We start from the raw sequence: 27,684 nt of genomic DNA, 5'->3' as shown, positions 1-27,684 counted from the left end.
AAAAACAAACTATAAAAAGTTTCTCCTTCATTTGATACCTAAATATAGGTTTTTTTACTACAGTTTCATTCATTAGTGTATTTGTGTGTATTAAGACAAAGGGTTGGAAGGGATCACTCAGGATGTAATGAGAGGTACTGGCAAAGCATAGCCACTGGCCAGTACTGATTTTGCATGACCCAGGAGTTAAGGGTGGTTTTTGCATTTTTAAATGGTTAAAAATAATAGTTTGGAAACATAAAAACTATTTGAAATTCAAATATTAGCATCCATAAATAGCTTTACTGGAACACAGCCACATTCACTTGGTGACATGAAGCCCATGGCTGCTTTCTGTTACGGCAGCAGAGGTGAACAGCTGCAACGAATTGATGGTCCCCAGAAGTCCCCAGAATTCATGGCCCTCAGAAAGTGAGGAGGCAGAGGCAGCCTAAGAACGCACACACCCGTGGCTACCGTGCTCAGATGCTAGGATAAAGGGGCACATTCAGCCAAAGAGCAGGGGGAGAGCACAATGTCAGGTGAGAGACAACCACAACATGGCATCCTGAAAGCAGGAAAACACCCAGATGGTAGGGGAGGGAAGAAACCACAGTGGGGTCAATGCAAAGAGTACAGAGGATTGACAATGGACCACACGGGGATCAAACCCAGAGATTTACACGTGAAACAGATGTCCTTCCAATGAGTTACCAAGAGTTAGTATTAATCCCATTTTTCAAGTAAGGAAGTGGCAGCTCAGAGATTAACCTGTAAAGATTATCTACTTTGGGGGAGGATCTAGGACTTGAAACCATATTTGACTATATTCTTCTGCAGTACCTCATAGTGCCCCGAAAAAACTTCTGAAGTAATGTGGGTATGGCTGCTCCCTCTCAGGGGGAGCTGCAAATCACTGACCAAGAGCAAAGGTACTACTGGAGAGATGCACAGGCCTGGGGTTCCATACAGACAGCACAGAAGAAAACATGGAAGCCACCCCACTTGCAGAACATCATCCAGGGGTAACTCTGGTTGGTGGAAGGCATCCATAGACACGGACTATGTGGTGTGTCCCCAAGGTTGTACCTGATTGCTAAGGCAGGACCACTCCATGTAGAAACAGCAACCACCACCTGCTTTGCCAGTCCCTGAGAAAATGCACTCCAGTTAGAAGGTGAAAGTATGCATTCTTCCCCTTTCCATTTTACGGCATAGATCACTACACTACGAAATCATCTAGACCACCTCTTAAGACCAACAGCTCAAGGCATTCAACCAGTAACTAAAGGATGAGTCAGCATGAGGTCATGGTAAGTAATGGTAAACTACACTGAGATTCTTCTTTAAAAAGCTTATGAGCTGCATGTCTCAGCAGACTTCTAATTTTCATGCAAATTGAATCACTGGTCTCGTTTCTATTTTCTAAGGCTCATATGCATACATGTTTATGTATATGTGTGCACACAGATGCACAACCACTTATTTTTTCAGTATAAAAACCCAAACAAATTCTTATAATTACTATAACAAACACAACAGTGACTAAGAGCTGTACTCCACAGTCCTTCATTAACGACAGAAGTCTATAATATCCTTTAATTTCGTCACCAAATTATTTCAGGCTGGCAAAACATCAGATTCATTCATGTCAATCCATTGTAATGCCAATAAAAATGTTTTATGAGTACAAAGAATATTTATTGAACTGAATAAAACAAAACACAGGTTAAAATGCATACCTTGGAACAAAAATCCTGAGGCTTGTTGTTGATGGCCATAGCCTTGAGAGGTAACCAGTGCCAAGAGTCATTGAATTAAAAAGCAAACAAATCTTCTCTAAGTTAAATCATATAACATTGCTACTTTTGTAGGTCAAAATGATTGGACATAGAAAATCCCATGTAGTTCAACCTAGTAGGGCATAATAATATAACCTAAGATGGACAATCTGGATGTCTCTCTGGTAGTATATCTAGTGAGTTCCACTCAACAAAGTAGGCAGGTACAGAGGATATAATCACAAGGCATAAGCCAAGGTAACACATTCCCACCAGCTTGAACTACCATGGTACAAGCATGACTGTCCCACAGGGTGGCTTGTAGCAAAGGAAGGGACTGTCCTGTCCTGTACCATCCAATAGCTAAGGAAATCATTTTAATCAGAAATTATTTTCTAAATTAAATTTAGTGAGGTATAATTTACATGTTACAAAATTCATAATTTAAGTGTAGAATTTAGTGAGCTTTGACAAATGTATCAGTCTGGTAACCTCCACCACAATCATGACGTGGAATATTTCCACAACCCAAAACAGTTCCCTCATACCCCTTTGCAGTCAGTCAGTCAGTCAGTCCCTTCCCAACCTACCAGCCCCTCATATTCTTTTTGTCACTACAGCAGTTTTGCCTTTTCAAGAATTCCATATAAACAGACTCACACAGTATTTATTCTTTTTTGTCTGGCTTCTTTCACTTAGCATAATGCTTCTGGGATTCGTCTACATTGTTTTATCAGAAGTTCACTTCTTTTCAGGGCTGAGTAGTACACCACAATCTGTGTAACCAGTCACCATACAGATTGTTTCCAGTATTCAGCTATTTTGAAGAAAGTTGTTAGGAAGTCTGTACATGTGTCTTTTTTAAACACTTTATCACTAAGTCCCGCCTAGGTGACCTCACCAAGAACAAGCATTCACCTGAACTGTAACTGTACGTTCCTTTCATATTCTGCACCCACAACCCTCTGGACACTTCCTGTGTGACCTCTACATTTCTCCTGACCATATCATCAAGGGTTTCTAACCTCTGTTCTGATCGTCTGATGCCTGCATCATCAGCCTGCCTCTGACAACCTTTCCCAAGCTTGCTGGTCCTAAAACCTACCACAGCCTATTTCATTTGGAGTCTGGGCCTCACCCAAAAAAACTGTAACTACAGAAGAAATGAGGAAAGCCATTTTTCTATCCCAACCCCAACAAAAACAGCTAATGGCCAAGAGGACTATTCATTGCACAACTCACTAAGCAACAAGAAGGTGCAATCCCCATTCCTCCTCCTGTTCACCCTGTATCTACACATAAGTAGATACAATGTCTTCGTATTAAAAATTACCAAGTAAACTTATTTTCAATGGTCTCTGGGCCAAATTCATAACATAAATAGTCTTTTGTTGACCTAGGTGTGTTTCAGGTAAGTCAAAATGTGAAAGACTACAAAAGACTGCTTTGGTAACATTACTTTTTAAATATCTCTTGAAACACTCACACATATTTACCATCTTATAGACCCTCAATAGGCATAAAATTACCTACTCCCTCCCTTTAATTTGTGCCAGCTACCTACCAGATAGTTTTGAAATTTGTCATGCAATGGTTACATCCCAGGGTTAATGCCCTTGTCACGTGGCAATCGCTTTATGCTCATCTACAGGCTGTAGAGAAGACAGAGACAAAAGAAAAGAAAAAAGGACAGACACAGAAACAAATGAGGAGACGGAAAGACTGAAATGGGATGACATCAAATAGTTACATAAAACAGTGCTGAACTTTTCTCATCCAAAAAATTACTTGAACTTCTTTTGATTCTAAGTATGAATAATACACTACCTACTAAAAAGGATGTGTTGGTCATTTTGTCACCTTTGGGACTCGATACCCAACACCAACAAATTTAGTGGGGAGAGGTTTATTTTGGCTAACAGTTCTTAGTAGTTCCAATCCATAATCTGCTGGCCCAGGCAGAAGCTGCACAATGAAAGGTTCCAGAAGCTGAGAGCCAAAGAAGGTCACAGCTTGGCCCCCAGTGATTGATTTCCTCACCTCCCCATTCAGCGCCCCTATGGTCCAATGGGCTTCCAAAAGCCCCGACTCAGTGCATGAGGCCCTTGGGGGATATCTAGATATAAACCATGACAAAGGATATCCAGTTTCTGAGCAAATTAATTAGGAGTTCATCTAAGTAAGTAAATAAAGTTTCACTCTCAGCATGACAGGCTGAAGAAGTATTTCCCAATAAAGGAGTAGCTCCACTTAGTTTAATAAAACTTGAAGGGCATTATGGCCCATTCCTGTAATGCCAACTACTTAAAGATCGTGTCTCAAAATAAAAATGGCTGGGGATATAGTTCAGTGCCTACTCACAAAAATAAAATGGAAAAACTAAACCAACGCTTAAAGCAAAAATTAGAAACTTCTGGATATAATAATTAAAAATGGGTCCTACAAGGTCCAGGAGATGGGGAGGAAGAGACTAGGAGTAACCCCAACTCAGATGGAATCAGAATTTAACCAGTGATGTCGCATAGTAAAGCCCTGGAGAAGCAGTCACAGTGAAAAAAAGCAGATGACACACAACATCAGTATCTTCCTAGAAAGCTTCCATTAGTTTTAGAAAGTGGCTGTTAAGTACAATTTTGTATCACTCAACTTTCAAATCCTCAGCTACTCAAGGTGAGCTGCCTATAACTTCTCTTTTGTTCATCATTATTGTCAAAACTGAGTTGCCACTGTTAAACCATTGGACTACTTAATCCAACTACTATTTGTTCCCAAATCTGATATTCAGAATCTTGGAGGAATTTAATTTTGCATAGACCAAAAAGATCAGAAGCTGTTCTATATAAAACAGCTAGAGTTCTATTATTTTACTCAGAAAGCCAGAAAAACTAGGGCAGGGATTATTCCTACCAGAAAATAGCTATCTTTCATCCCCTCTCCCCATCCCTTGCTCAGTTTGCCAGGTTGGCTATCAGCACAGTGCAGCCAACGCAAAAGCTCAGAGCCCTGCTGACCTGAAAACAAGGTGATGATGGAGGCTTGACTTCTGGTTCCAATGGGACACAGTTAGGCAATCTTTGGAAAGTTTTACTTCCAGTTAAAGTAGCTTTATCATTCTCTTTCTCTAGCAGGAAGAATACAGAAAAGAGAGGTGGGGAACCCAATAGAGCGGCTCTTTACTCTTAACCCACATCCACCCAAATCCTGCCTACAACAGGTACTCTGCCTGCCCCAGGTTCTCTCTCTACCTTAGCATCACTGTTTCAGAAGGTAAAACTCAGGCACTAAAACGGGAGCCTGGAAGAGGGATGGGTGGCTATGTACAAGGATCAGTCTTAGGCATGGTAACAAAGGCCCCTGAGTCTCTTCTCTCTCCCTAATAGCATTACCTATTCCTACAAACTCTGCCTGTCTCATTTACTATAACTTCAGGAATGGCATGGAAAACGTTCATATTACTACTTGGATCTCTCCAAGTAAGCAATTACTTCAAGGAACCCTAATATAAAGTTATGAATTCATGAATTAAAAAAGTACAGCTCCCTTGTATCATCAGCCTGCTTTAAAGGATGGGAAAATAGAGATCTGACAGAAGACAATTTTTATCTCATCATTTTTAAATATAAATTTAGAAAGTGACACTAGGAAAAAAGCGACACGACAGTATGATCTATTTCTAGCTACAGTTCAGATACACATGATAAAGTCACGGTATTTCCTATATTACCAAGATGCACTAGTATAACACAGAAGGAAAACTCCACTGGTCTTCAGATTGAAGGAGGCAAGATGATAAAGCTGATGGATTGAGTTCTTCTGAGGAAGAACAGGAGAATAAAGCTAAGTATAAGGCAGTCATTGAAAACTGGAATTTTAAATTTATACTTTTAAAACTGCATCTTCAGGACACAGTTCCCAAGATTACAATGCCTTCTTCACCCCAGGCCTGTTCTCTCAGGCTCCTCCTAAATTCCTAAGAGTCTTAAAAATACAGTAAGTCCATATATTTGGCTTGTGTTTTTTCCCCAACACTATAAACCTATAAATTCCAAGGACTTTCATTCTCAAAGAAACAGTACTATTAATTGGGATCCACATCTCCAAACTTCAAACACATGCAAATGGTTTGCATTTTCTTTTTCAAAAGAAGAGAGACTTTTATTATTCCAGGCATGCAAAACACCTGGAATCAAGCATTCTGGGAAGGAATTCTATAGGTTCCCCCCAGCTTTGCCATCTTGACTCTGGACTGCTGCCTCCTCCTGAGTACAGCCTCCACCTGTGGCCAGGTCTTTGCTTCTCCCCTGAGAACCCGGAATCAAAATTATCAATACGGTAGAGAAGAAAATGCAGAGGAATTTCAGAAGGAATGATTCCAATGGATGGCTTCATCTTTCCTTCAATATTTATCATCTTTGGAACTTCTGGAATGAAGTTTATAGTGGCTTTGAAAAATGCATCAGCTGATAGATCAAATGTGCTCCAGGTCCCCTCACACTATGAGATAAGATAAGCTTGAGTTATGGGGACAAAATGTGCAGAAGGGTGATGGGCTCATGAGAGTCCTGATGCCTGTACACCAGAAGGGCCCACACTGGGACAGAGGCCGGGGTTACAGAGAGAGGGTTCTGCAGCTGGGTGGGAGTTTTCTCCTCCTCCTGACACAGGGTGTATGATATATGGACCTCCAAACAATATAAGGAAAATATGATAATTCCCTATCTGCTGGATGTCCAACATGCTGAGCTCATGTTCTCTAAAGCGGACGAATGAATCTAGGAACAACAGAGATTAAGAGTAGGAAGAATTTATTGAGAGAAGATAGCTTCTGTCTAAGAGAGACAGAAATGGGGCCTGGAAAGTGGGTTGCCCCGCAAAGAGTTTGCATTTTAACCACACTGATAAAGCCAGTTTTTGCTTTAGCTGACTGATGAGACTGACTCAACCATAAGTAAACAGCGATTAGGTACTGTAAATAATAAATAACTCAGAAAATAAGCATTCCAGACCACGTCTTGAAACTACCTCAAGGCCACATAAACACCCCAAACCCCAGATCACATAGTACGTCTCACATTCAAGCACCAGCACTCCTTTCTGAGTGTATACTTCTTTGATTCTGCCTAACAAATCTGCCTATGCCTCACACTGGCAAGTCTGCAATCCATTCCATAGGGAGGTGGGTCAGGTCCCCATTTCTTGTTTGGAGGACAGCCTAGTCCCCATCCAGTGACACTTCAAGTGTGTGCTAGCAGAAAAGGCAATTAAACAGCCAACTGTTCCATTAAAATCACAATGGTTGTTAGTGCAAGTAGACCTACTAAATTCTTCACCATTTCAATTTTCTGGTACATTTTGATAGCACAAGTAAAAATACAATTTCATACTCTTGAAAGTATGCTTTTAATTGTTCTTAAAATAGCAAAACTTCTATAATAAACATTCCTAAGGTAACCTAAAAATAGAAGGTTCTATGTATCTACCTCCTTGCAGGTTTCACAAAAGAGAGAACTATTTTTAAAAAGAATATTTCTACTCTTCTATTATCAAATTAACCCCAGGATTTCAAAGTAGTGTAAGGTATTATTACATGAGAATGACCTAATGGTGATTCAAAAATTACTAATTACTACACACTTTTAATAGTAGGTTAAAAACCAGGGATGCAATGATTTCTCTAGAAAAAAAAATGATCATTTGTTTAATGCTATCCTTTATTCCCAGCATGCCTGTCCCACCACTAATACATGGGATTCTGGTTTCTCTACAGCCCACTCAGCTAGAAGCATTCTTTCTCTTTTGAAGTCTACTGGCACTCTGTCTACATTTACTTTTTATGACATATTACATGCTGCACACAGCCTGAACTCTCCTCTAGACCGAGCTGACTGAGCACAAGCTCTGAGGGTGATACCTGCTGAATTTACCCCATATGCATACCTTGCTTGAACACCTCAGTAAATTCCTGCTGAATGAATATGAGATTAAAGGAATTGATATCCTGACAAAAAGCATCTACTCATGAGTAAACTCTAGATGCGGTCCCATTTCCCTGCATTGCATGAGCATTGTGTTTCATCTTTTAGTTAATAATACAAAGTTAAAAGATTATTCTTGCAAAGATTTTTTTAAATCTAGTATGAGCTAAAGCCATACTCAATCCCTAAAAAGGACAGCCCCAACATGTATAAACCAACTGTAAATGTATTAATAATGTCACGCTTGACAAATACATTGGAACCAGTCCTTGGTAGACCTACCTCCAAACAGAGCTGGCCAGTAGGCTACGGGCTCATCTCAATCCGGAGTCACCCTCAGCTTCTTGGACCTTTGATTCAGACCATCTTATGGAAGATGAGGCAGCTCACCAACCCACAATGAAATAAATGGGCAGGGCCCTTTCTAAGTAATTACTGGTGATTGTGTTCTAACACCAATGTTGGGCAGCTCCTTCCTCAGAAAGTGGACAGCAGCCTTTCCTACATAAAGATGTTATGAATGACAAAAATAAACAGTATTATAAATGGTTACCATCTATTTCATGCATAAAATCTTTTTCAATACTGGGGATTTAACTCGGAGTCTCTTGCATGCTAGCAAGCACTGGACCACTGAGCTATTTCTTCACATCCCTATCTCATCCCGATATTTTGAGATAGTCTTTGCTAAGTTGTCCAGGCTGCCCTCAAACTGGCTCTCTTCCCACTTCAGCCTGCCATCTAGCTGGGATTACAGATGTGCACCATGACAGGTGGCTGGCTCACGTATGAAATTTAAACAGTACCTTGGATATCTCACTCAGATCACTTTGATTAGGAGGGGGGAAACAGGAAGAAAAGAGAAACAAACTAATTCTCTGCTGCATTTTATATTTTTCAGCCTTTCTAATTTCACCTAGAGGAGGAAAGATCACGGAAATATTTCTGAACATTTATTGCAACTTATTTTATTATTACTAGGTCCGAAAGTAGTTAAGATATAGCCTGATTTGCAGAGTGTAAAGATTTTTAGAAGGATCCACTGACTTGAAGAATTTAAAGAAGGCCCAGAGAGCTGGAAGAAAAGGCCAAGAAGAGATATGGGACTGGAAACGCCATGAGCCAAGAAGAGATGTGCCTGTGCTTTACCTCTAGACCAACCTGCAGCTGTTAACACTATCAAGGCCTCTTCCCACCCTCAAACTTGATAATGAAAAAACACAGCACAAACAAAGCAACAGAGACTAGGACAGCAAATCCAACCATCCTGAACGAAGCAGATCTCTTTAATGCACTGGCTCTGACCTCCTCTCTTACAAACACCACCCCTGAAAATAAGCTACAACAAAAGAAGATTCGTTATGGACATCCATGAAAGACTCCAGGGCACACTGCATCCATAATTCATGATGCAAGGCAAGCTGCCATCAGCATCATTTATTCTTTCAATATTTTAAAGTGGTTACTATTTAGAAAGTCTCATATCTATGCGTCCCTTCCAAATTTAAGAAATGGGGAACTTTTTTCTTCTGCATATGGCAATGCTTACAAATGCAAGACTATAAATCATCTGGAATTTACTTGGTATCCATCCTAGGAGGGTGGCTAAACAACCCCGAAAAGCCAATTAAGTCAGCAAGCAACATGCATTAGTCTTGTTGATATTAATTTTATCAAATTATTTCTGCTTTCCGTTTTTAAAATAAATGCCTTAGCTCTCCTCCTACAGTCACTGAAATTGGTCCTGAACCATATACTTGAAAGAGTCTTGTTCCAGTGGGACAGATGAGAAAGCATGGTCTCCTGGCATGCCCAAGATCTCAGATCCAAGAGAGAGGCTCGTGTTTCAACCTGGGACCTTTATCATTTATTACTGTGTGGATGACCTCAAGTGGTTTCCCCCACTCAATTCTTAACTCCATTCAAATCCACCTTCAGTGCTGTTGCCCTGAGAGTTCAAGGTGAATACAACGGTTCCTCATTTGGCTTCAATATTTTCCTCACACTCTGGGGGAAAAAAATTATTAGACATTATTTTAGCTTTATATGGAGTGGCCAAGAGTTCTCTTTTTGGGAAAAGAAATTCCTAGTTAATCAGGTAGATAGGCTAAACATTATGCACACAGGATATGCACTGGTTACATCAACAGCTGGGCTCCCAGTAACTCATATGACCTTCATCCTCCCCACCCCACTCAGTGGCCCTGGTGCCTTACAGCGAATTACCAAGCAAACCTCTTCTGGAGACTTTTGCCCATCCATCCTGCCCCTCAGTTGGCCCTTCAATGCCCTCCTCAGGCCTCTCCTGCCCCTGAAGGTCTTTGCCCTAGGAATTTATGACACAGCTCTGCAGCCGTGTATGTAGCTACCTCTGCTTCCCTGGACTACAGACAGGGCTTTGTCCCCTCCAATCCCCCCTGCTCTGTGCCCAGTCAGTGCAGGCCCCCGGTTTGAGTTCACAGTCCAATCCTCTGGAGTTCAGAACAACCCCTACATTTCACACCCATCATTCCATTTTTCAAATAATCAACTTCTGACAGGTGCAAGCTGGTGTTTTCCTGAGAAGCAGTATAGGGTAGTAGCAGAGACAGTAGTTTCTGGGAGACAATCTGGCTCAGCTACATACTGTGTGACCCTCGCCAAGTGACACAGCACTCCTGTGTCTCTGCGTTTCTCATCTGTGAACTGGGATCATGGTAATCAGAGCCAATATAAGTGAGAACTTTCTACAGTATATGGTAAAAATTAATCGGGGGCCTTGCTGTTCATTAAATTAATCGGCTCCTCACAACATCTCAGGAGGTGGTGACAGCAGATGCAAATGCTTAGGAACTCTTAGGGTTATTTTTCTTCATTTACAGGTGAAGAAACAGGCTCAAGAAGGCTAAGCAGCTTCCCAGAGGTCCCAGGCTCCTTACTCCCTAATGTACTGACTGCATCCAAAGGCAAAGGATGTGAGGCCTCTATTCTGGATGCTGGTTTAGCATAAAGCAAGAAAGCTACATGACAACTGCTTCCCTGGCTATAGCCGAGACACCTGTTCTACGTCCCCCTCCATAGAAAGCTATACAGACTCCTTTGGAAGATCAGCTCCTTTACAGAAATCCACTCGTACCTGGAGTAACACACACCCAGATTCCAAGCATTGTAAAACACTCAGTGTAATACACACTCCCGAGTCCTTGGGAGGCAGGAAAGCATGTGCTTGTGCATGGATGTGAACAAAGCCATGGACACACCACCAGATTCTTCAAAAGCAAATACTTGTCTCAACCAAAGAAGAGGGATTCTTTCCTAACAAACAACAATGGAGACCATTCTAACTCCTTGTTCGCCCTCCTGGTTTACAGTTATGATCTCAATGGAGAGTCCCCAGGAATAAATGTGTCTGGAATCACAAATGGCACCATGAATCAGAAGGTTTATGGACTGTACAGCAGAGGTCGCATGATCATTCCAACCTCGGCGCCTCCTTCATGTGGGACACCTGGGGCCGGGTATGTGTGCCGCAGTATCTGTTCCTGGACACACAAGTCTGCTTTTTTTGGCTAAGCTAGAGAATTTTAACAACTCTGGTGAACAACAAGACACAATCATCCTTGCTGTCTGCTGTGCTCTGAATACGACCAGGCTCAGATACAAGAACTACAGGACCACGGTGCTGAGAAGTTGCTGGGGAGGCTCTGTGCTCAGGGAAGCAGGGCTCAGCAACTCCAGAAGCAAATTCCTGAAATGACCAAACAGAAAGCCAGTGGATTTTCCTCTCCCCTACACTAAGGAAAAAAAAAAAAAAAAAAAAAAAAAACAACGGCAGAAACAATGTAGTAACCAGGGAAAAGCAGAGACTGTGCACGTGTGTATTTTTTTTTTTTTTTGGTGGGGAGGGGAAAAGGCAGACATAGATGTAGAGGCTTAATAAAAGAAAGAATTCAAAAGAACACCTGCTCCACCCAAGACTGACAGCAAATATCTTGTAAAAGGGCAAGGGGACAACTAGGGTCCCAACATACACTGGCCATCTGGAGCCAAGCGGTGCTAGTGAAGGGGACAGATGCACCCCATGGGGGCTTTGCATCCCATTTTTTGTCACTGTACAATGGGCACAAAACAGGCTGGCACCTAGCAGACCAGCAAGCTCTTTTTGGCATAACAGTGTTCTGGAAAATTTATTTCTATTTTTAGTTCTTCCCATGCAATTCATGAATAACACCTCAGCTATTTCATGAATCAAGAGAATCCAAGCAAATATGTTTTTTAATAACACGTTCAGAGGAAAATATGACTCGCCCTTTCCCTCATTCTGTATGCATTGATTGGGGCACTTAGGATAAGATGAAGGATTTCAAACACTGCACAGCTCAATGAGCCCTGTGAATCTCTTACTCTAAGACACTGACTAGTGACTTTGTTAGCTTCAAATAATATATGCCAGTATCTTTTAAACACAAAAGCAACAATTTCATTGTTTACTGTTTTGCCATGTCAAACGTATTTTAGGATGTTGGGTTAGACTCATTCTTTATTCATTATACACTGACAAAAACAGTGTGGGTAATCTCTTAAATTTTACATTCCCACTTGATATGAGGACAGAACAGCCAAGGCACATGTCCTGTGCAGAGCACAAGCAGCTTACTCTAAAATATGCAGCGGTGCAGAATTCTAGAGGCGAGACATGGGACAAAATGAAACTGTCACTTTGGCCTCCACAGATTTTTGTTAGACTAGCACAGCTGGGTAGGATGACAGAAGCAGTGCTTTGAGTCAGTGAGACTTGGTTCAGCACCAATTATTTTTCCTTGATTTCTTACATGGACAAAGCATTACTTTTGCTGCCACAGCCCCATTTTGATCAGGGGGATATTCATCTGTAAGTTTTCTTAGGGTTCGTAATTATTGCTGTCCCAACACTGCATTACATGACAATGGATGAACTAAGCTGTGAAATACATAATTAGGCTGCAAACAAGGATATTCCAATATGTATCACAAAGGCCAATTTAAAATACTACCCTGTTTAAAAGTCATGTTAAGCTTCTATAATTCTTAAGGCTCTTAAATATGTCATATCATTCTGATCCTCAGGTTTGTCTTTTTCTAACTGCATCTCAAAAGAGTGTTCTAAGCACAAGGGACTGCTAAGCTTGAAAGAAATAAAGTTGAATATTTCTTAAACCTCTGGAAGACAGGAAACTTACTTAGTTTATCAGCTATAGAACATCTTGGAAAGGCTCAAAGGGCTGCCAGTACCAGTCTGACTACAATGAATAGCCACTGGCAGAATATTATGCGAAATATAATATTACACACACATATATATATATATATATATATGCACACGCAGTATGTTTATATTGCTTGTGTTTATAACTGCTTGAATAGTAGCATCTCTACACACATCACACATTTGTATGTTTGTGTATATATTTTTTTTCAGGTTTTTTTTTTTTAATACAGAGTCTGAGTTGCCCAGGCTGCCCTTGAACTTACAATATAGTACTCCTGTCTCAGCCTCCAGAAGAGCTGTCCAAAATATTTTTAAGTGACTAAATACAAGCTGAAAACAATGAGCATAACATGATCATTTTCAGATTAAAATGTAGGAAAATATATCTTATTTTCCCTGAATATCAAAAGAAATATTTTACAAAGGAGGAAAAAAGCTCAGGGAGGCATGACAAGGAAGGGGCTTTTGCTACTGAATTTGCTATCCACATGCAGATTTTTTTTTTTTTAATGTGAGTTGAAGTCATATGGGTGGAGGATAATGGTGTTATTTCTTCAGTTACCACGCTACACTTAGAAAAGCAATAATGCTAGGTTTTTTTAACCTACAAGAAATCACAAATGGTGCTATCAATTGTATCAAGTGAAATTCAAAACTTCAAAAGACAGAAAAAATTTTAAACAAAGACAAGCGAGACAAGGTCCTGAGTTCAATCCCCAGTACCAGAAAGAAAAAGAAAAAAAAAAGCTAGAAAGCATGCCTAAATACAATACAGCAAACAAAAGGTTACTGTCTCTAATATATGAAGAATATAAACCGATAAAACATGCAATAATGATTTTAAAAACCACTAAGATGATGCCCAGAGGAATTATCAGAGAACTCAGGAAAGCAGTAACACCTTGATGCACAACAAAACAATCACGTTCTCTAATCTGGATTCTGAACCACCAGCAAGATGCTGTGCTGGGTGAACCATTAGAGTAGAGGACGCAGTGTGGAAGAGGCCCTGCATCTGAAGCAGTCAGGAATATGAACTGTGCCCCCCTCCCAGTGCCACTCCCAGAGAAAGCAGCGGAAACGCGTACTAAGACACAAAGGCATCACTTCTCGGGGCCACGACTCCACTTCAGATTTCTGCCCAAAGAAAGAACTTTTACAAAGAAACACAATCCCCACAAAATAACACCAACTAGAAACAGCTGAAGTGTACTCTCGGGGCCACGACTCCACTTCAGATTTCTGAAAGAAAAGAACTTTTACAAAGAAACACAATCCCCACAAAATAACACCAACTAGAAACAGCTGAAGTGTCCACATGGTTAAACCAAAGTAAAGTTAAACAAGGTTAAGTAAACGAAGGTGAAATCACTGGGAAGACTATCACGCAAATATTTATAGTTATTATACAGGTACAACCTGTGAAACTACATTCACAATAGCTCAGAAATAGGAAATATTTCATTGTCTAAATAAAGGAACTTACTTATACAATAAGATCATAAGTATAAATTTTAAAAATCTAAAGCTTAAGGGGGAAAAGACGTGAAAGAAATAGATCAAAACATGTGGTGATTACGTTACGCATCACAGCCTCTCAGCCTTCTGGCTAAGATCAAGTGTAATATGTTACACACTGGCTACAAGCAATTCTTTTTCCTCCATCCTCCAAATCTGTGTATGTTTTAATTGGAGGGAAAAAAAATTTTCAAAAGAGCATAATGTATTTACAAATAGGGATCACTCTGTGTTCTACCCCTGCTATTAGACAAGAAAAGTTTTTTCTACAAGCTTATTAAGAACATGGCAGTCGAAACAGCAGCTAGTATGAATTGACTCCTTGGCACATACTGACACCATTCTAAGCATTCCATCCCTATTATCTCAATGCTCAGGAACACCCGCTAGACAAAAGCTATCAGGACTCCAAAGTCACAGGGAGCACAAGTGGTGGAAATGGGATTGGAAGCCAGAAGTCTGCCTACAGAGCCTCTGCCACTCAGCACACAGGAGAATGTTTCGATTTTAAAAAACAACAAAATCCAACATTTCAAGTCCAAAGAAAATACAGATGAAATATAAAATACATTTTTAAAGCATTCTGCACTTCTTAACATTTCAATTAAAATGTATTTGAATATATTTTGATAAAGTAAGAGGCGAGGGAAGACAAACTCAAATTGTGATAGTATGAAAGATGTAAGAAACCACTGTCTTAGTGTGGTAATTCATGGCCAAACAAATAAAATGCATAAACTATGGTATTCTAGTAATGCAAAGTTAATAAAAGCAGTGTTTTTGGTTGGTCTGTACTATATCAAAGAAAGCATCAAAACAGTGAGATGTAAACTGCCTAAAGTGTTAATCCACTTTTATTGCAGGGTCTGTAATAGTAAGATTTACAGCAAGGAAAGTCAACGTTCTCAGATGCATTCCCAGGGGTACAGGCATTCGGCTGTCTGGCTGTCAGAATAGCCAATGTTCCAATGTTCCCTTTCTACCAGTACTCGAGACACAGAGGAAGTGATGAGGGAATGCTTAGGCGTGGATCCACAGACCAGAGGTCCCCCCCAGCCCAATAATAACTAGACTTAGAGCTCAGCAAATCATCCGTGTCTCCCATGGTCCCAGCAGCAAATCTCTTCCTCAGCTTCCCCAGAGCCCTGCTGGATGGCCAAGAAACACACTGGGCCGGTGGCGGCAAACCTACCCCACGTGTGCCATAGCAGGCTGTTTATATCCCTGAAAGCTCATCACTATAGGCCACTGCTTTTTGTGGGCCAGCAGGGGTCACTTCCAAACTACTCCTGTCCGGCAATGTGATTTAAATGAAGGAACCTTTTCTATACTTCAACTTCTAAGTGCTTTTGTGCACAGACACACCCAGGCCCACCCAGTGCTCCATATTGCCCTTGCCTGTTTAATGTCATTCTAATTGGAAACACCCTCCACCCCTGGAAATCATCCTGCGACATTTAGCTGCAGGATGGCCATGTAGGACCCTCCCTGAGCCACAGCCCCACTGACCTCATGTGGGCAGCTCCCTGTAGGCCAAGCTCTAAGTAACAGGGAGGCAGAGTGTGAAAGGACAGGAGGGAGGCTGTGCCCAACCTAACAGAGGCAGGAAAGAGGGAGGGGCAGAAACCCAGAGTGCTCTCACGCTAGGGGAATCAAGGTCTAGATCTCCACGTCGTCATCTGCCAAAAAAGACGTCAAAACCTACACCTTAGGGTTGCCAGAGGACTGAATGAGACGCCAAAAGAAAAAAAATCCCACCTTGTTACTCACTCTCACAGTTTTTTCCAAACCCATACCCTTAGAAAGACTGATGTGATGATAAATATAATCAATAACTTTTATGGCATGAAATAAAAGAATCTTATTAAGATAATAAGAAAATTGATAAGTGAAATGATAGTACCTAAGAGAAATATTTTTCTGATTTTATTTTTTTCTTTCCATTACCTTTTCTTTTTCAGTCCTGGGGACTGAACTTTCTCACTGAGCTACAGCCCCACCTTTTTGTTTGTTTTGTTGCATTTGTGGGGAAGCTTGAATAGGGTCTTCTTAAGTCCTTAAATTGTCCCAGATGGCCTCAAACTTGTGGTCTTCCTGCTTCAGCTTCAGTGTGCTGGGACATTAAACTCTCCCTTGGAGGGCAGAAAGAGAGAGGGCTAAGAAGGGAAAAGAAAAAATAAGAGAAAAGGAAAAAAATGGAAACAAAGTCTCTGTAGACAGGGAAGGGTGGCGGGGGTGAAGGAAGGGCAGAGGAATGGAGAAAAAATAAGAACCAAGATATACCATGTAAAGGTATAAGATCCCAATGATGAATGTAACTGCTTTATACCTAAAATGTACCAATAAAGAAAAAAGGAAAAAAAAAAAAGAGAGAGGGGAAGAAAAGGAGGAATGAAGGTTTGTGCTACTAACACAAAACTACTACTTTAAAACAATGTTAAATAGCATATGACGCTTCATTTTAGGACCAGGGAGGATCTAAAAGGATTAACCCTTTAACTCTTTCAACATTTAATAGGCCAATAATAGGAAAGCGCCTCAACAAAGGAATCTATAAGTAGCCATCATTTATGACCTCATCTGATTTAATATACATTCTCTCTGGAGTCACTATTCAGTCTTTGATGTCTGAAAAGACTGATGTCTTCACACCCCTTCTAAAATGGGGCAAATCCATAACTGATTGAGGAAGGTCAAGAATCCTAAAGAAGAGACATTTCTTTCCCTCAAAAAGGATCATTACTTTTGGAAGTTTTTGGAAAGCCTCAGATACAACGCAATTTGTCTTTCCCAGAATCCTCTTAAGATCTGCTTGAGATTTCTTGCAAACAAATGATGTAGACTGCAAATCAATCAAAAGGATGACTTGGGCATTGCTTCCCACCTACTTATCTTTGTCAAGCAAATCCAAATCTGTAGCCAGTTTTTCTCAGAATGATAATTTTTTCCCTATTAAAAAAATCAAAAGCCAGACTTTTGTCCGTCGCCCTCTCCCTCTCCCTCTCTGCCTCCCTTCCCCCATAATTTCTCAAACATACAAGTATTTTCTCTCTGTGTGGTCAGATTCCATATATTGAAGAATCAACAATTACATTAACCAAGCTCCCACCCTAGCTCCCCACTGCCAAGGTTATGTATTTTACTTCATTCTCCTAAAACTCACATTTCAGTGTAAACCTGTGCATAGGGCAGCATGCATGAGTGACACGACAGAGTGACACTATAATGGCACAACTACCTGACGCACCTGTTAACGTTCTAATTTTGTACCACTGTCACTCAGTCTCCTCACTCTCCTCCCATTCACCCATGGCCTTGCTGAACTTCCCAGGAGCTCTATTCAAACTTTATGCAAGAAAAGGCTCTATGCAGAACACAGCTACGACACAGCTCTCATTTGTGCTTCTCTCCCAGGCACCCTCTGCAGCATCCCATGGTGTCACCAGCGCCCAATCACATCCACGACTCACCAGACCCGAGGGCTGAGTCTCCTACCTTTTCTTCTTTCAACAGTAAGAGGATGCCCACTACCACCACAGTAAGTAAGGCTGGCCTATCAAGGCCAGCTTAGAAATCACTCTTCTTCTTAAACCCTACCTTGGAAGTGAAGCTGTCCCCGAGAACTTGGCTGTGACAGAATTCCCAGTCCATTTGCCCCGGGAAGGAAGCCACTCTTCAGCCTGGACAAGCACTTGACTTAGAGGCAACAATACTGTAAATGTGGGACAGGCCATGAAATTGCTCACTTTTTCTTTTTCGGTACAAGTGATTGCACCCAGGGGTACCTTACCATGGAGCTACATTCCTAGCCCTTGTTTTTATTTTATTTTAAAACAGGGTCACACCACATTGCCCAAGCTATCCTTGAATTTGTGATCCTTCTGCCTTAGCCTCCTGAACATCTGGGATTACAAGCATGCGCTACCAATCACAGCTTGGGTTTATTCACTTCAAAAATGATAGTTTCATGTTATATGAATTTTCTCTCAAGATGAGAAGGGAGACAGGGAGGAAGGAGGAGGAGGACTAGCAGCAGCAGCAGCAGCAGCAGCAGCAATGCCTGACTCATGGAGCCACCACACCCAAAAGCAGAAGGGCACACACCACACAGGAGCCTCTGAGCACAGTTTGGACATCACTAGCTTCAGGCTCCTCCTTGCCATTCTTCCAAGCAATGTTCAAGAACCGGACATAATGGAAACAGCTAGAGCAGCCCAGGCACCCATGGCTGTGGGTCGAAGGCAGAACGTTCCTTCCAGTGGCTATGCGCCCACCTCCAGGCTCACAATGCCCCTGCATATCCGCCACCACGTACCCAGTACCTGTGCTCCCACCCTCTGTGTCCCTTCGCCACCCACCGCTTCCTACCCCTTTTGTCTTCTTCGCCTCCTATAAATTTACAGCTAAGAATAAAAAAGGATGCAGCTTACAGTTTTTCACTAATTCACTCTTTAAGAAGCCAAGTCCTAGTATTTTCAGCTAGGAGACTATGTTGGGGAAGGAAAAATGAAAAAACGTTTTTAAGCAGTTAGTGCCAAAAATAAAAATAACTCAAAATTTTCCCTTCTCCATCTCCACAAATAAGTCAGCCCTGCTGGCAGCAGTCTGGGAGTTGTTACCCATGCTGCCACGGCAGTGTACAGCACCCACGGAACTGGAGCTGCGTTACAGCCAGCAACTCTTCCACACAGTCTTCCAAGGACTCAAAGCAGCCATCTTAACCCAGGACAGAGCTTCCGGAAAGCAGCAGCACCTGGAGGAAGGCGACGGCACTGGGACGAAGCACCCAAAGGCCCTGCCTCCTGGCATCCACTCCATCCCCACCGGTCACACCCTCGCACTCTCCCTCATCTCTGCCTTCCCTCAGAGAGGCCGGTGTCAGGGAGGGCATTGAGACTCGGTGAGAAAGGAAGAGCTGCCAGCTTCGGGGAGAGGCGGGTGTCCACAGCCTCCAGGAGAGGAACCTGAGGTCCGGTGGCAGGTGGCTTTCAGCAGCCACGTCTTATGCTCAACCTACCTTGGCATTCTACAATACATATCCACCCTGAAAAATCATGTGGGAAACCATATACACTTCCCTAAAAATACAGATGTAAGACAAATGACATCATAAACAACAACAACAAAAACAAAATCATTAGCCGGGAATCACTTAAGACACACTAGAACTTCTTGATTTCTCTCAGAGTAACCAATTTACACAGAGGTGCCCTGCCAGCACTGTTCCAGGCACTCCCCAAAGGGTACTGTGCCACTAGGTGACACACAGAACTCAAAGGAGGGTGGGTAAATGCAGGATGATACAGCTGTGCTTACACACAACGGGGTCTTCAGGGTCCTCGTAATCAGTAACAACTCAAAGTCACAGGTTCTCTGTGGTTGTCAGGATGCTCGCCAATCACTCCGGGTGGTGACAGGGCCAGCTTCCTCAATGCCACAGCAGCACTGAAGAATGAACCAGGCTGTAGCAGGGGTGCCTAATCCCTCCTCACTGAGGTGAGGATCTTCAGACCCACAGGAAAGTAAATTGATGACCACCCGGCGACTGGCTTTGCAATCAGAATAGGGAAACCAGGAAGACCTGAGACTGGGCTGGGCCTGCCCCACACAGACCCTACTTGGTACATTCACTATGGAGATAGGATTGTAGAGCAGCTCTCCAACCCTAGGCACAGGAGCACCACTGAGACAAAGACCAGGCAACCACCTTCCCCTCGTCTCGGAAAGACAACAAGCACCCTAAAGAATGGATGGTCAGGTTCTTAACCAACACAGTCTCCAGGGGAGAGAAGAAAACTACAGAAAGTGGATAGAGCCTTTCCCCATGTATCCTCTTCTGTGTAACGTGGAAAGCCTCTCACTTTTTCCCCAGAAATGGAGGAAGAACTGCTTTCTAAATCATTCCCTCCCAGTCCCCAAAACAGCCCTGTGAAGCACACTTTATAATTGGTCCAGGTGTTAAGACGAAGTAAACAAGTAAGAACTGAAATAGGCCAGGTTTACTGGGGAGTAAAAGGCACAGGCAGCAACTGTGACATAATATGTCCACTAATAACAAATTAAATACACTTTAGGAAATTATAAACCACCTGTTCAGGGAAGGACTTGAGATCCTAGTCTACATGTAAAGAAGCACCTAATACTGTACCTAAAATAATCGAAACACTCTCAAGACCTTTCCGATCTTTAAATTGCACACAATACATTTTTATTCCACAGTATGATTAAGGTTTTTTAATTTTATGTGAAACAAAGCCCCAGGGAGTTCAGAGTCTTATTCTCAAAAATAAAAGCCAAGGGGCATCAATATTAATAAAGCTAAACAAAAAAGATATTGAATAACTTCTGTGAAATTAAAAGCAGTGATTAATTCAATCCAAACAACTAGGTCATGCTCAAATTACAGTAATTCTAAAACTTAGATATAATAAGGCAAGAATTTTGCTTTGCTTCAATGGTCAAAATGAAGGACCCATTCAAGAGCAGGACCAGTAATACATGCACAAAGAGAAGGCTAGAGCAACACTGGGGGTGGGGAAAAGCAGAGCAAGGCAAGATTACCAATATGGCACTACCTGGGAATTTGAAATAGCATGAAAATAACAAAGATATTTCTCACAAAGACCACACAGTCACTCAGCAAACATTTGACTCTCTCAGAGACTACAAAGCCTCAGGCGTGTCTCCCTGCTTAGAGGAAGCCAGTGAACCATCTAAGCAAAGAGATAGCATGACACTCATAAATGGCAAAGAAACAAGACAAAGTACCCTGAACGAAATCAGACAGCTATCTCAGGTGTGCGGAAAACTGAAGAGGTGAAAGCACTTGGCAGGGGATAAAAGCATTGTATTACTAAGTGAACAGGAGAAAATAAAGTTAAAACTAAATAAATAATTCAATGTACTGATTTAGGTTGCTTTCTTGTTATTTCTAAAGTTGACCTGGAAGACTCTGGAAGGTAGGCTACCTAGTGAAAATTCACATTCAATACAAGTTGGAGTCTCTAAGACACTCTTCCAATTTAAAAACATAGGATTCATTCTTTTGCTGAAATGGAATATCAAAGCACTAGAATCTTGCTGTGGGCCAAGGTCCTGGAAACCAAATCTTAATACACTGTCCCACTTCAAGGAGTTTCCCAGTTTAAATGTCACAGTGGCAGAATAAAATGAAATCATAAATATCCCACAAGAAGAAACACGCTCTTTGGACAAGAACATGGGACCAGTCATGAGCAGAAAAGGAGCAAAAGGAAGGGCAGTCTGGCTTTGGGATGCAGGCGGTAGTCAGGATCCACAATGGCGGCATGACTTTCATGGGGACACTTATGCATCATCACAGACCTGCTTTTCGTTTCCCAAAGAATCTCCTGTCACTCAACCCAACTGTCTTAAATAAGACAGGCAAGTAATTGACAGTGTGTTACGATCTTTTCTACACGAACTTTTAAAATCGATGGCTGCTGAATGAGAATTTTCCAAAATAGTGTATTTCAAAAACTAAAATAAGAAAAATCTAGCATTAACAGTTCCCTCAGCCAACTATATAAATGCAGTTCAGGCCAGAAAGTTCAAGACAGGGCCAAGCTAGGCTTTTCCCATAAAAGCATTTTAAAAGATACTAAAGCAACTTTATGTTTCTTCTAAATAATCTCAAGGGAGATTATTGTTTACTATCTAATGCCCCAAAGTTGAAAAAAACTACAAATCCAGTTTTCTCAACATTATAAAATGTTTATAGTTTATAGAACATCATACTTTAATTGAATGTAAAATTTAGTAACCAATTTTGTGTCCCTAAAAGCAAAACGATGTCTTAAAAAGACAAAAAGATACCGATAGATTTAAGTTTCTGTTAAAGTGTTTTAACGATCTCGGCACTGACAAAACGGATTTTTAAGGTATACCCTAACTGAACATCCAATATAATTGTGCCCTCATCAGGTTCTGCAGTAGCTTTTAGTGTTTTAGCTCTTACCATCTCACTCCAAATTATGACTATACTTAAAAATGACAGCTATCACAATAAATATATAAAAAAAAGAAAACGTTTCCCCTTGTCTTCATAAAAGAATTAAAAATGATGTAATGACCTTTTTCCACGATTCTAAACCCTTTTACTTTTAGAAAAAAATACAATCCTAAACAAATAGAAAAGGTAGCCTTCTGATTATAAATGACATTCATATCCTTATGAATTACTCCTATTCAATACACTGTGTAAGATTTTGCCATTTTTCAACCTTGTTTTTGTTTCACACATTGAAAAAAATAATCTCTTCCTCATAATCTGGACTGCCAACCAGGTGTGTCCCTTTGGAAATACAAATGGCAAAAACAATAACCAGAATCGGCTCGTTTCTGCATCTCAGTACAAGCTTCTTTGTGGAATTTATGACTGCTACAAATCAAAAATAAAGAGCTAGGGCTAGAAGAAAATTCCAGACTCACTGTTTACTTCTGAAAGTTCTTACACTTTCCCTGCAGAGAACTTTACTTGTTCAATAACCTTGTCTTTCCCTGTGCGGTTAACACTAATTTTATTAATGTTCTTTCTCTGGATTAGGAATGGGTTTTAAGTAGCTGTTTCATACCACACTTTATACAACTTAGTGATACAATAAAGTATTTTGCTTCCATGAATAAAATACAGTAGCAAATATAAACCAAACTGAAGAGTCCACCAAGTCACAGACTGTGTCTGACAAGACACCAGATAATCACACAGAATGGATGGCTCAGTTGACTGGTAACTCAATACACTGGCTTTTTTCAAGCTAAAGAATTAAACTCACCCTAGATCTAGGGCAACGGAAAGATGTTGCCCTCGGAAATATTGGTATCCAATTCCTTCCTGATACTATTAGGTTTTACATTCTTGTACTTAGACGAGGACAAAGATTAAACTGGCATTCAGTCTTCCATTTCATGCCCCTCGATGTACCCTGGGGGTGGGGGACCTGGGTGTACAATGGCAATGATACTATTGTTTCAGGCTTTGTGCTTGGGACACTTAGAAAGCTACTAAACAAACCAGCTCTACAAAAATCACTAATCACAAAGGATGAAGAAAGAATTCTCACCGAAAGACCTGCTTGAGACTAATTAAAGAGACTCAAGAAATTCCAGACAAAGAAAAGGTAAAAATATGGAGACAGTAAAAATATCATTGTTTGCAAGAACTTGGGATAAGATAAACTGGTGAAGCACACAAGATTTTTTAGGAGACTGAAACTACTAGGTATGATACTACAATGGTGGATATATGCTGTTATACATTTGTGCAAACTCACAAAATACTGACGAAAAAGAGTGAACTCTAATGTGAATCATGAAGTCTGACACAGGCTCAAGGATTGGAACATAGGTACCACTCTGGTGCAGGGTGCAGATAAGGGCAGGGTATTTATGTGTGGAGTGGGTTTGGGGGCGTATATGGAATATCTCCATACCCTCTATTCAATTTGGCCATAAAACTAAAATTACTCTTTAAAAAACAGTCTCAAAAACATTCCAGACAACTAGTCCTGGAATTCTCCCACTTACATATGTTTTTTTAAAAAAGAAAAAAGAAACAAGTGTGTTGGAAATCACTCCCCAGGGGACTTTTGTCAGCTTTTTGTCCCTTCCATCTCTTATAAACTGTGGCCAGAAAGCTCCAACTCTGAACATTTACCAAGGAACAAACCTTAAGATGTCTATAAAGCCTCAGACTTGTCAGGAAATCCCCAAGGAAACTCCCTCAGAGACTTCAGATGCATCCTCCATGCCCTAGTATGCTGGGTGAAACTGCAGTCCAAGGATTTAGTCATGCATTACAGTCTGAAATGTTTGTCTTTACTCATCAGCCATTCACCCAATTACAGAACAATCTTCTCTGGAATTCTCAGGAAAAATGAACCATAACTTTGACTTGATGATTACACTCTGAATTTAAACAAAAGAACATGACACGAGACACTTAAAACTCAGGCTCCTTCCTTCCACCTGTGTCTAATTTACATCATAGCCAAGGCCAGCAACTGACTAATGTCACACAGGTCACAGGTTTTCTGCTCTGCCACCTAAAATTTCCTTCCACAAATGTGGATAATTTGAGAAGAGGGAAAAGGGGATAGGATGTTTTGACTATGGAAGTCCCAATCTTCCCATTAGAAGAAGACAACACTTGCCTTTTGCTTGCTCCCACATCTCTATGCTGAAGAACTTTCCTGGAGCACCTATAAGCTTAAGTAAACATTCTGCCAAACGAGAAACAAATGTCACCAAAACTGCAACCTGAAACACACCACAGTAGAAAACGAGACCCTCTTCACTTACCTGGGAAAGCGTGTGGATTGGGCGATCCTCTCTTAAGGCACTTAGAACAGAGGATGTGCACAGTGTAGTGCAGTCCAGGCCATTCCTGAAGCAAGACATTCAGTTCCTCTACCAATGGGGTGATGGCTTGCCATGCGGTCCATATATTTGGTAATGATGCATGGCTAGCAATAGACAGAGTGTCTGGCTGTAGGACCCCCTTGGCAGGTCTGTAACTCACCACCACAGGAACTTTCCCTCTATATGCAAAGATCTGAAATTTACCATCCGACCTGTGCACCACATGGCTGTTTATCTGGACACTGTAGCGTGCAAACAACCCAGGTGGAAAGGTAAAGGGGAAACTATATTCGATCTGTAACTGCTCAGCCACAAAAGACTGGCCAGCTAGGTTGGTCCCATTAATCCAGGCCTCTGCATGGGGCACCTCATTTTGCACATAGCATGGGAACTTGTACCAAGCTGTTGAGCCATTCAAAGGCTTGCCCTTGGGTTTATTGAGACAGTAACAGAGTCCCATCTTCTCTAGCAGCTCCAGCAGCAGCTGCAGGTCCTGTTGGGCCTGGACATGAGGCTTGAGCAGCAACCGAATGACATGGGCTGGCAGGAGCCCATGCAGCAGAAAGCCCTCCACATAATGATGAAGCTGGGTGGCCCGGAGCACATCCTGGTTCGGGGTGGGCAGCGCCATAGCAGGGAAACTTTCCCCCTCAGCCTCACCCTCTCCATTGGTCCCCAGGAGTAGTTTATGCAGCAGCAAGGAAGCATCCCTCTGGAAAAAGACATTGAGGATGTCGATGAGGCGGGTGAGGTTGTGGAAGACGTGCTCCTTGAGAGCCGGGCTGTCCTCAAAGTAGAGCAGCTTGCCGCTCTCATGCAAATAAGAAAGAGCACTCTGCAGCCGGTCCTCGGTCAGACCCGCCTGGAGGCCCAGGCGCGCTGAGTCCCACCAGCTTAGCCAAAGTCGTTGTGCCTGCGGGGGCTGGAAATGCAGTTCCTCCAGCACCTGCCAGGACCGAGGCAGAACTCTGTGTAAGTTGGGGAAGATTTCTCGGTGCTCAGCTACTGAGAGCAGCTTGTCCCGAAGACGTTGCAATAGGCGGGGATCCCAGCAGCTAACAGGCAACACGGGTGAGAGGATCTGCAGCCGGTGGTTAAGCAGGTACTGAAAATGAGCCTTACGCCGCCGAAGGTTCTTGTCTGAAACACCATAGTAGGCTGCATGGGGGCTGGCAGAGCGCAACTCGAAATCCCGGGCCAAGGCCTCATCCACCACCTGGGCTAGACGGTTCAGGCCCTCTGCATCGTGCTTCTCCTGCAGTGCAATCTGGCGGTGAATGTCCAGACACTTCTCCTCCAGCTCCCGCTCTGCACACAGGTCAGCGTGTGTGCCCACAATGCACACCACAGCATGAGGCACCCGAGCCCCTACCCGATGCAAGAAGGAGCCCACAGTGGTGGGAAAGAAGCATGGTTCATAGGTGGCCAAGTTGACCACCAGCACATACAGGGCCCCTGGGGAGAGGAAAAAGGGCTGGATCACTTCATAACTTTCATCACCAGCTAAGTCATACACGATGAACCGCAGGCCCCGGGAAGCATCGGCAGTCCAGCTAGTCACCTCGATGCCCTTGCTCCCAGGGGGAGGAGAAGGTGAGTAACTCTTCTCCTTGTCCGCTCCTCCTTGGCTTCCCCCTACCCTCTCCTCCGTGAGACAGTGCCGGAGCAAGGTCTTCCCTGAAGCCTTGTGGCCCATGAGGAGCAGCTTGAGGCGTGGCTGCACTGCAGGCTGTGAATGAGCCAGCTCCTTCTGGTAGGCGGCAATGTAGGGGATCCCCTTCATGCAGACCTCGTAGGGTGGCTGGATCAGTGGGTTGTCCTTGATCTTCCACAGGCCCACCCGGGAGAGCTGGCCAAAGTTGTCAGGCAGCACAGCGATCTGGTTCCCTTGCAACACCAGCTCCTCCAGCCCAGTCAGCTCCACAATGGAGTCTGGCAGGTAGCGGATGCGGTTATTATCCAGCCACAAAGTAAGAAGCCGGCCCAGCCCCGAGATAAGAGATGGCACTGAGGTGAGCTGGTTTCGACTAAGGTAGAGCTCCTCCATACCAGCCAGGGGCAGCAGCGCAGCAGGGAACTCCTCAAAGAGATTGGAAGAGAGGTTGAGCATTTTGAGCCGCTGAAGGTGGCTGAACTGTTCAGGCAGAGCCTGCAGCCCGTTGTTGTCTAGCATGAGGCTCTCCAAACTGGTCAGCTGGCAGAAGCCATTGGGCAGGGTGCCCAGCTCAGCCCCACTCAGCCAGAGGATCTTGAGGGCACGCAGGGCACTGATATCCTCAGGTAGGCCTCGCAGCCGGTTGCTGGACACGTCCAGCTCCTCCAGGGCCGCTAGCTGCAGCAGCTGCCGAGGAAAGGCAGTGAGCTGGTTGTGGTCCACGTCGAGGGTACGCAGGCGGTGGAGGCAGGAGAGGGAGTCAGGGAGGTGCGCCAGCCGGTTGAAGCTGACGTCCAGCTCCTCCAGGTGGGCGAGGGCTCCCAGCTGGGTGGGCAGGCAGGGCAGCTGGTTGTGGCTGAGGTTGAGCTTGCGCAGCTCCCTTAGGGCACTCACAACCTCCGTGCCCAGGGCGGTTAGCCGGTTGTGACTCAGGTCAAGTTCGGTGAGGTGGTGGCCAAGCTCAGCCACCGCAGGGGGCAACCGGGCGAAGCGGTTCCTGCGCAGGATCAAGACGCGAAGGCTGCCCAGCGCTGACCCTAGGCCGTCCGGCACCTCCTCCAGGCCGTTGTTCCCCAGGTTGAGCACCTCAATGTCTCCGATGTTGGCGGGCAGCACCAGCTGGGGGGCGTCGGGGGATTCCAGTGGGTCGGCTCCGGCCCTGGGGCAGCC

At 42.9% G+C, this 27,684-nt stretch overlaps 1 protein-coding gene across 1 annotated transcript in view; it reads right to left on the bottom strand.

Moving 5' to 3' along the window:
• Positions 1-27,678, bottom strand: part of Mfhas1 (malignant fibrous histiocytoma amplified sequence 1) — a gene marked incomplete at its 5' end in the record, with an annotated part of 84,845 nt that extends 57,167 nt beyond the window's left edge. The window contains one exon of the mRNA XM_010621855.3: positions 24,801-27,678. Within this exon, the coding sequence (XP_010620157.3) occupies positions 24,801-27,678 (2,878 nt within the window). The remainder of the gene's footprint in view (positions 1-24,800) is intronic.
• Positions 27,679-27,684: the final 6 nt, after the last annotated feature.

The sequence above is a fragment of the Fukomys damarensis genome, unplaced genomic scaffold (assembly GCF_012274545.1).
Source record: "Fukomys damarensis isolate Sample0158 unplaced genomic scaffold, DMR_v1.0_HiC HiC_scaffold_18, whole genome shotgun sequence".
Taxonomy (NCBI): domain Eukaryota; kingdom Metazoa; phylum Chordata; class Mammalia; order Rodentia; family Bathyergidae; genus Fukomys; species Fukomys damarensis.
Note: the sequence above shows the minus strand (reverse complement) of the source record. Positions and strands in the feature narration are given on the sequence as shown.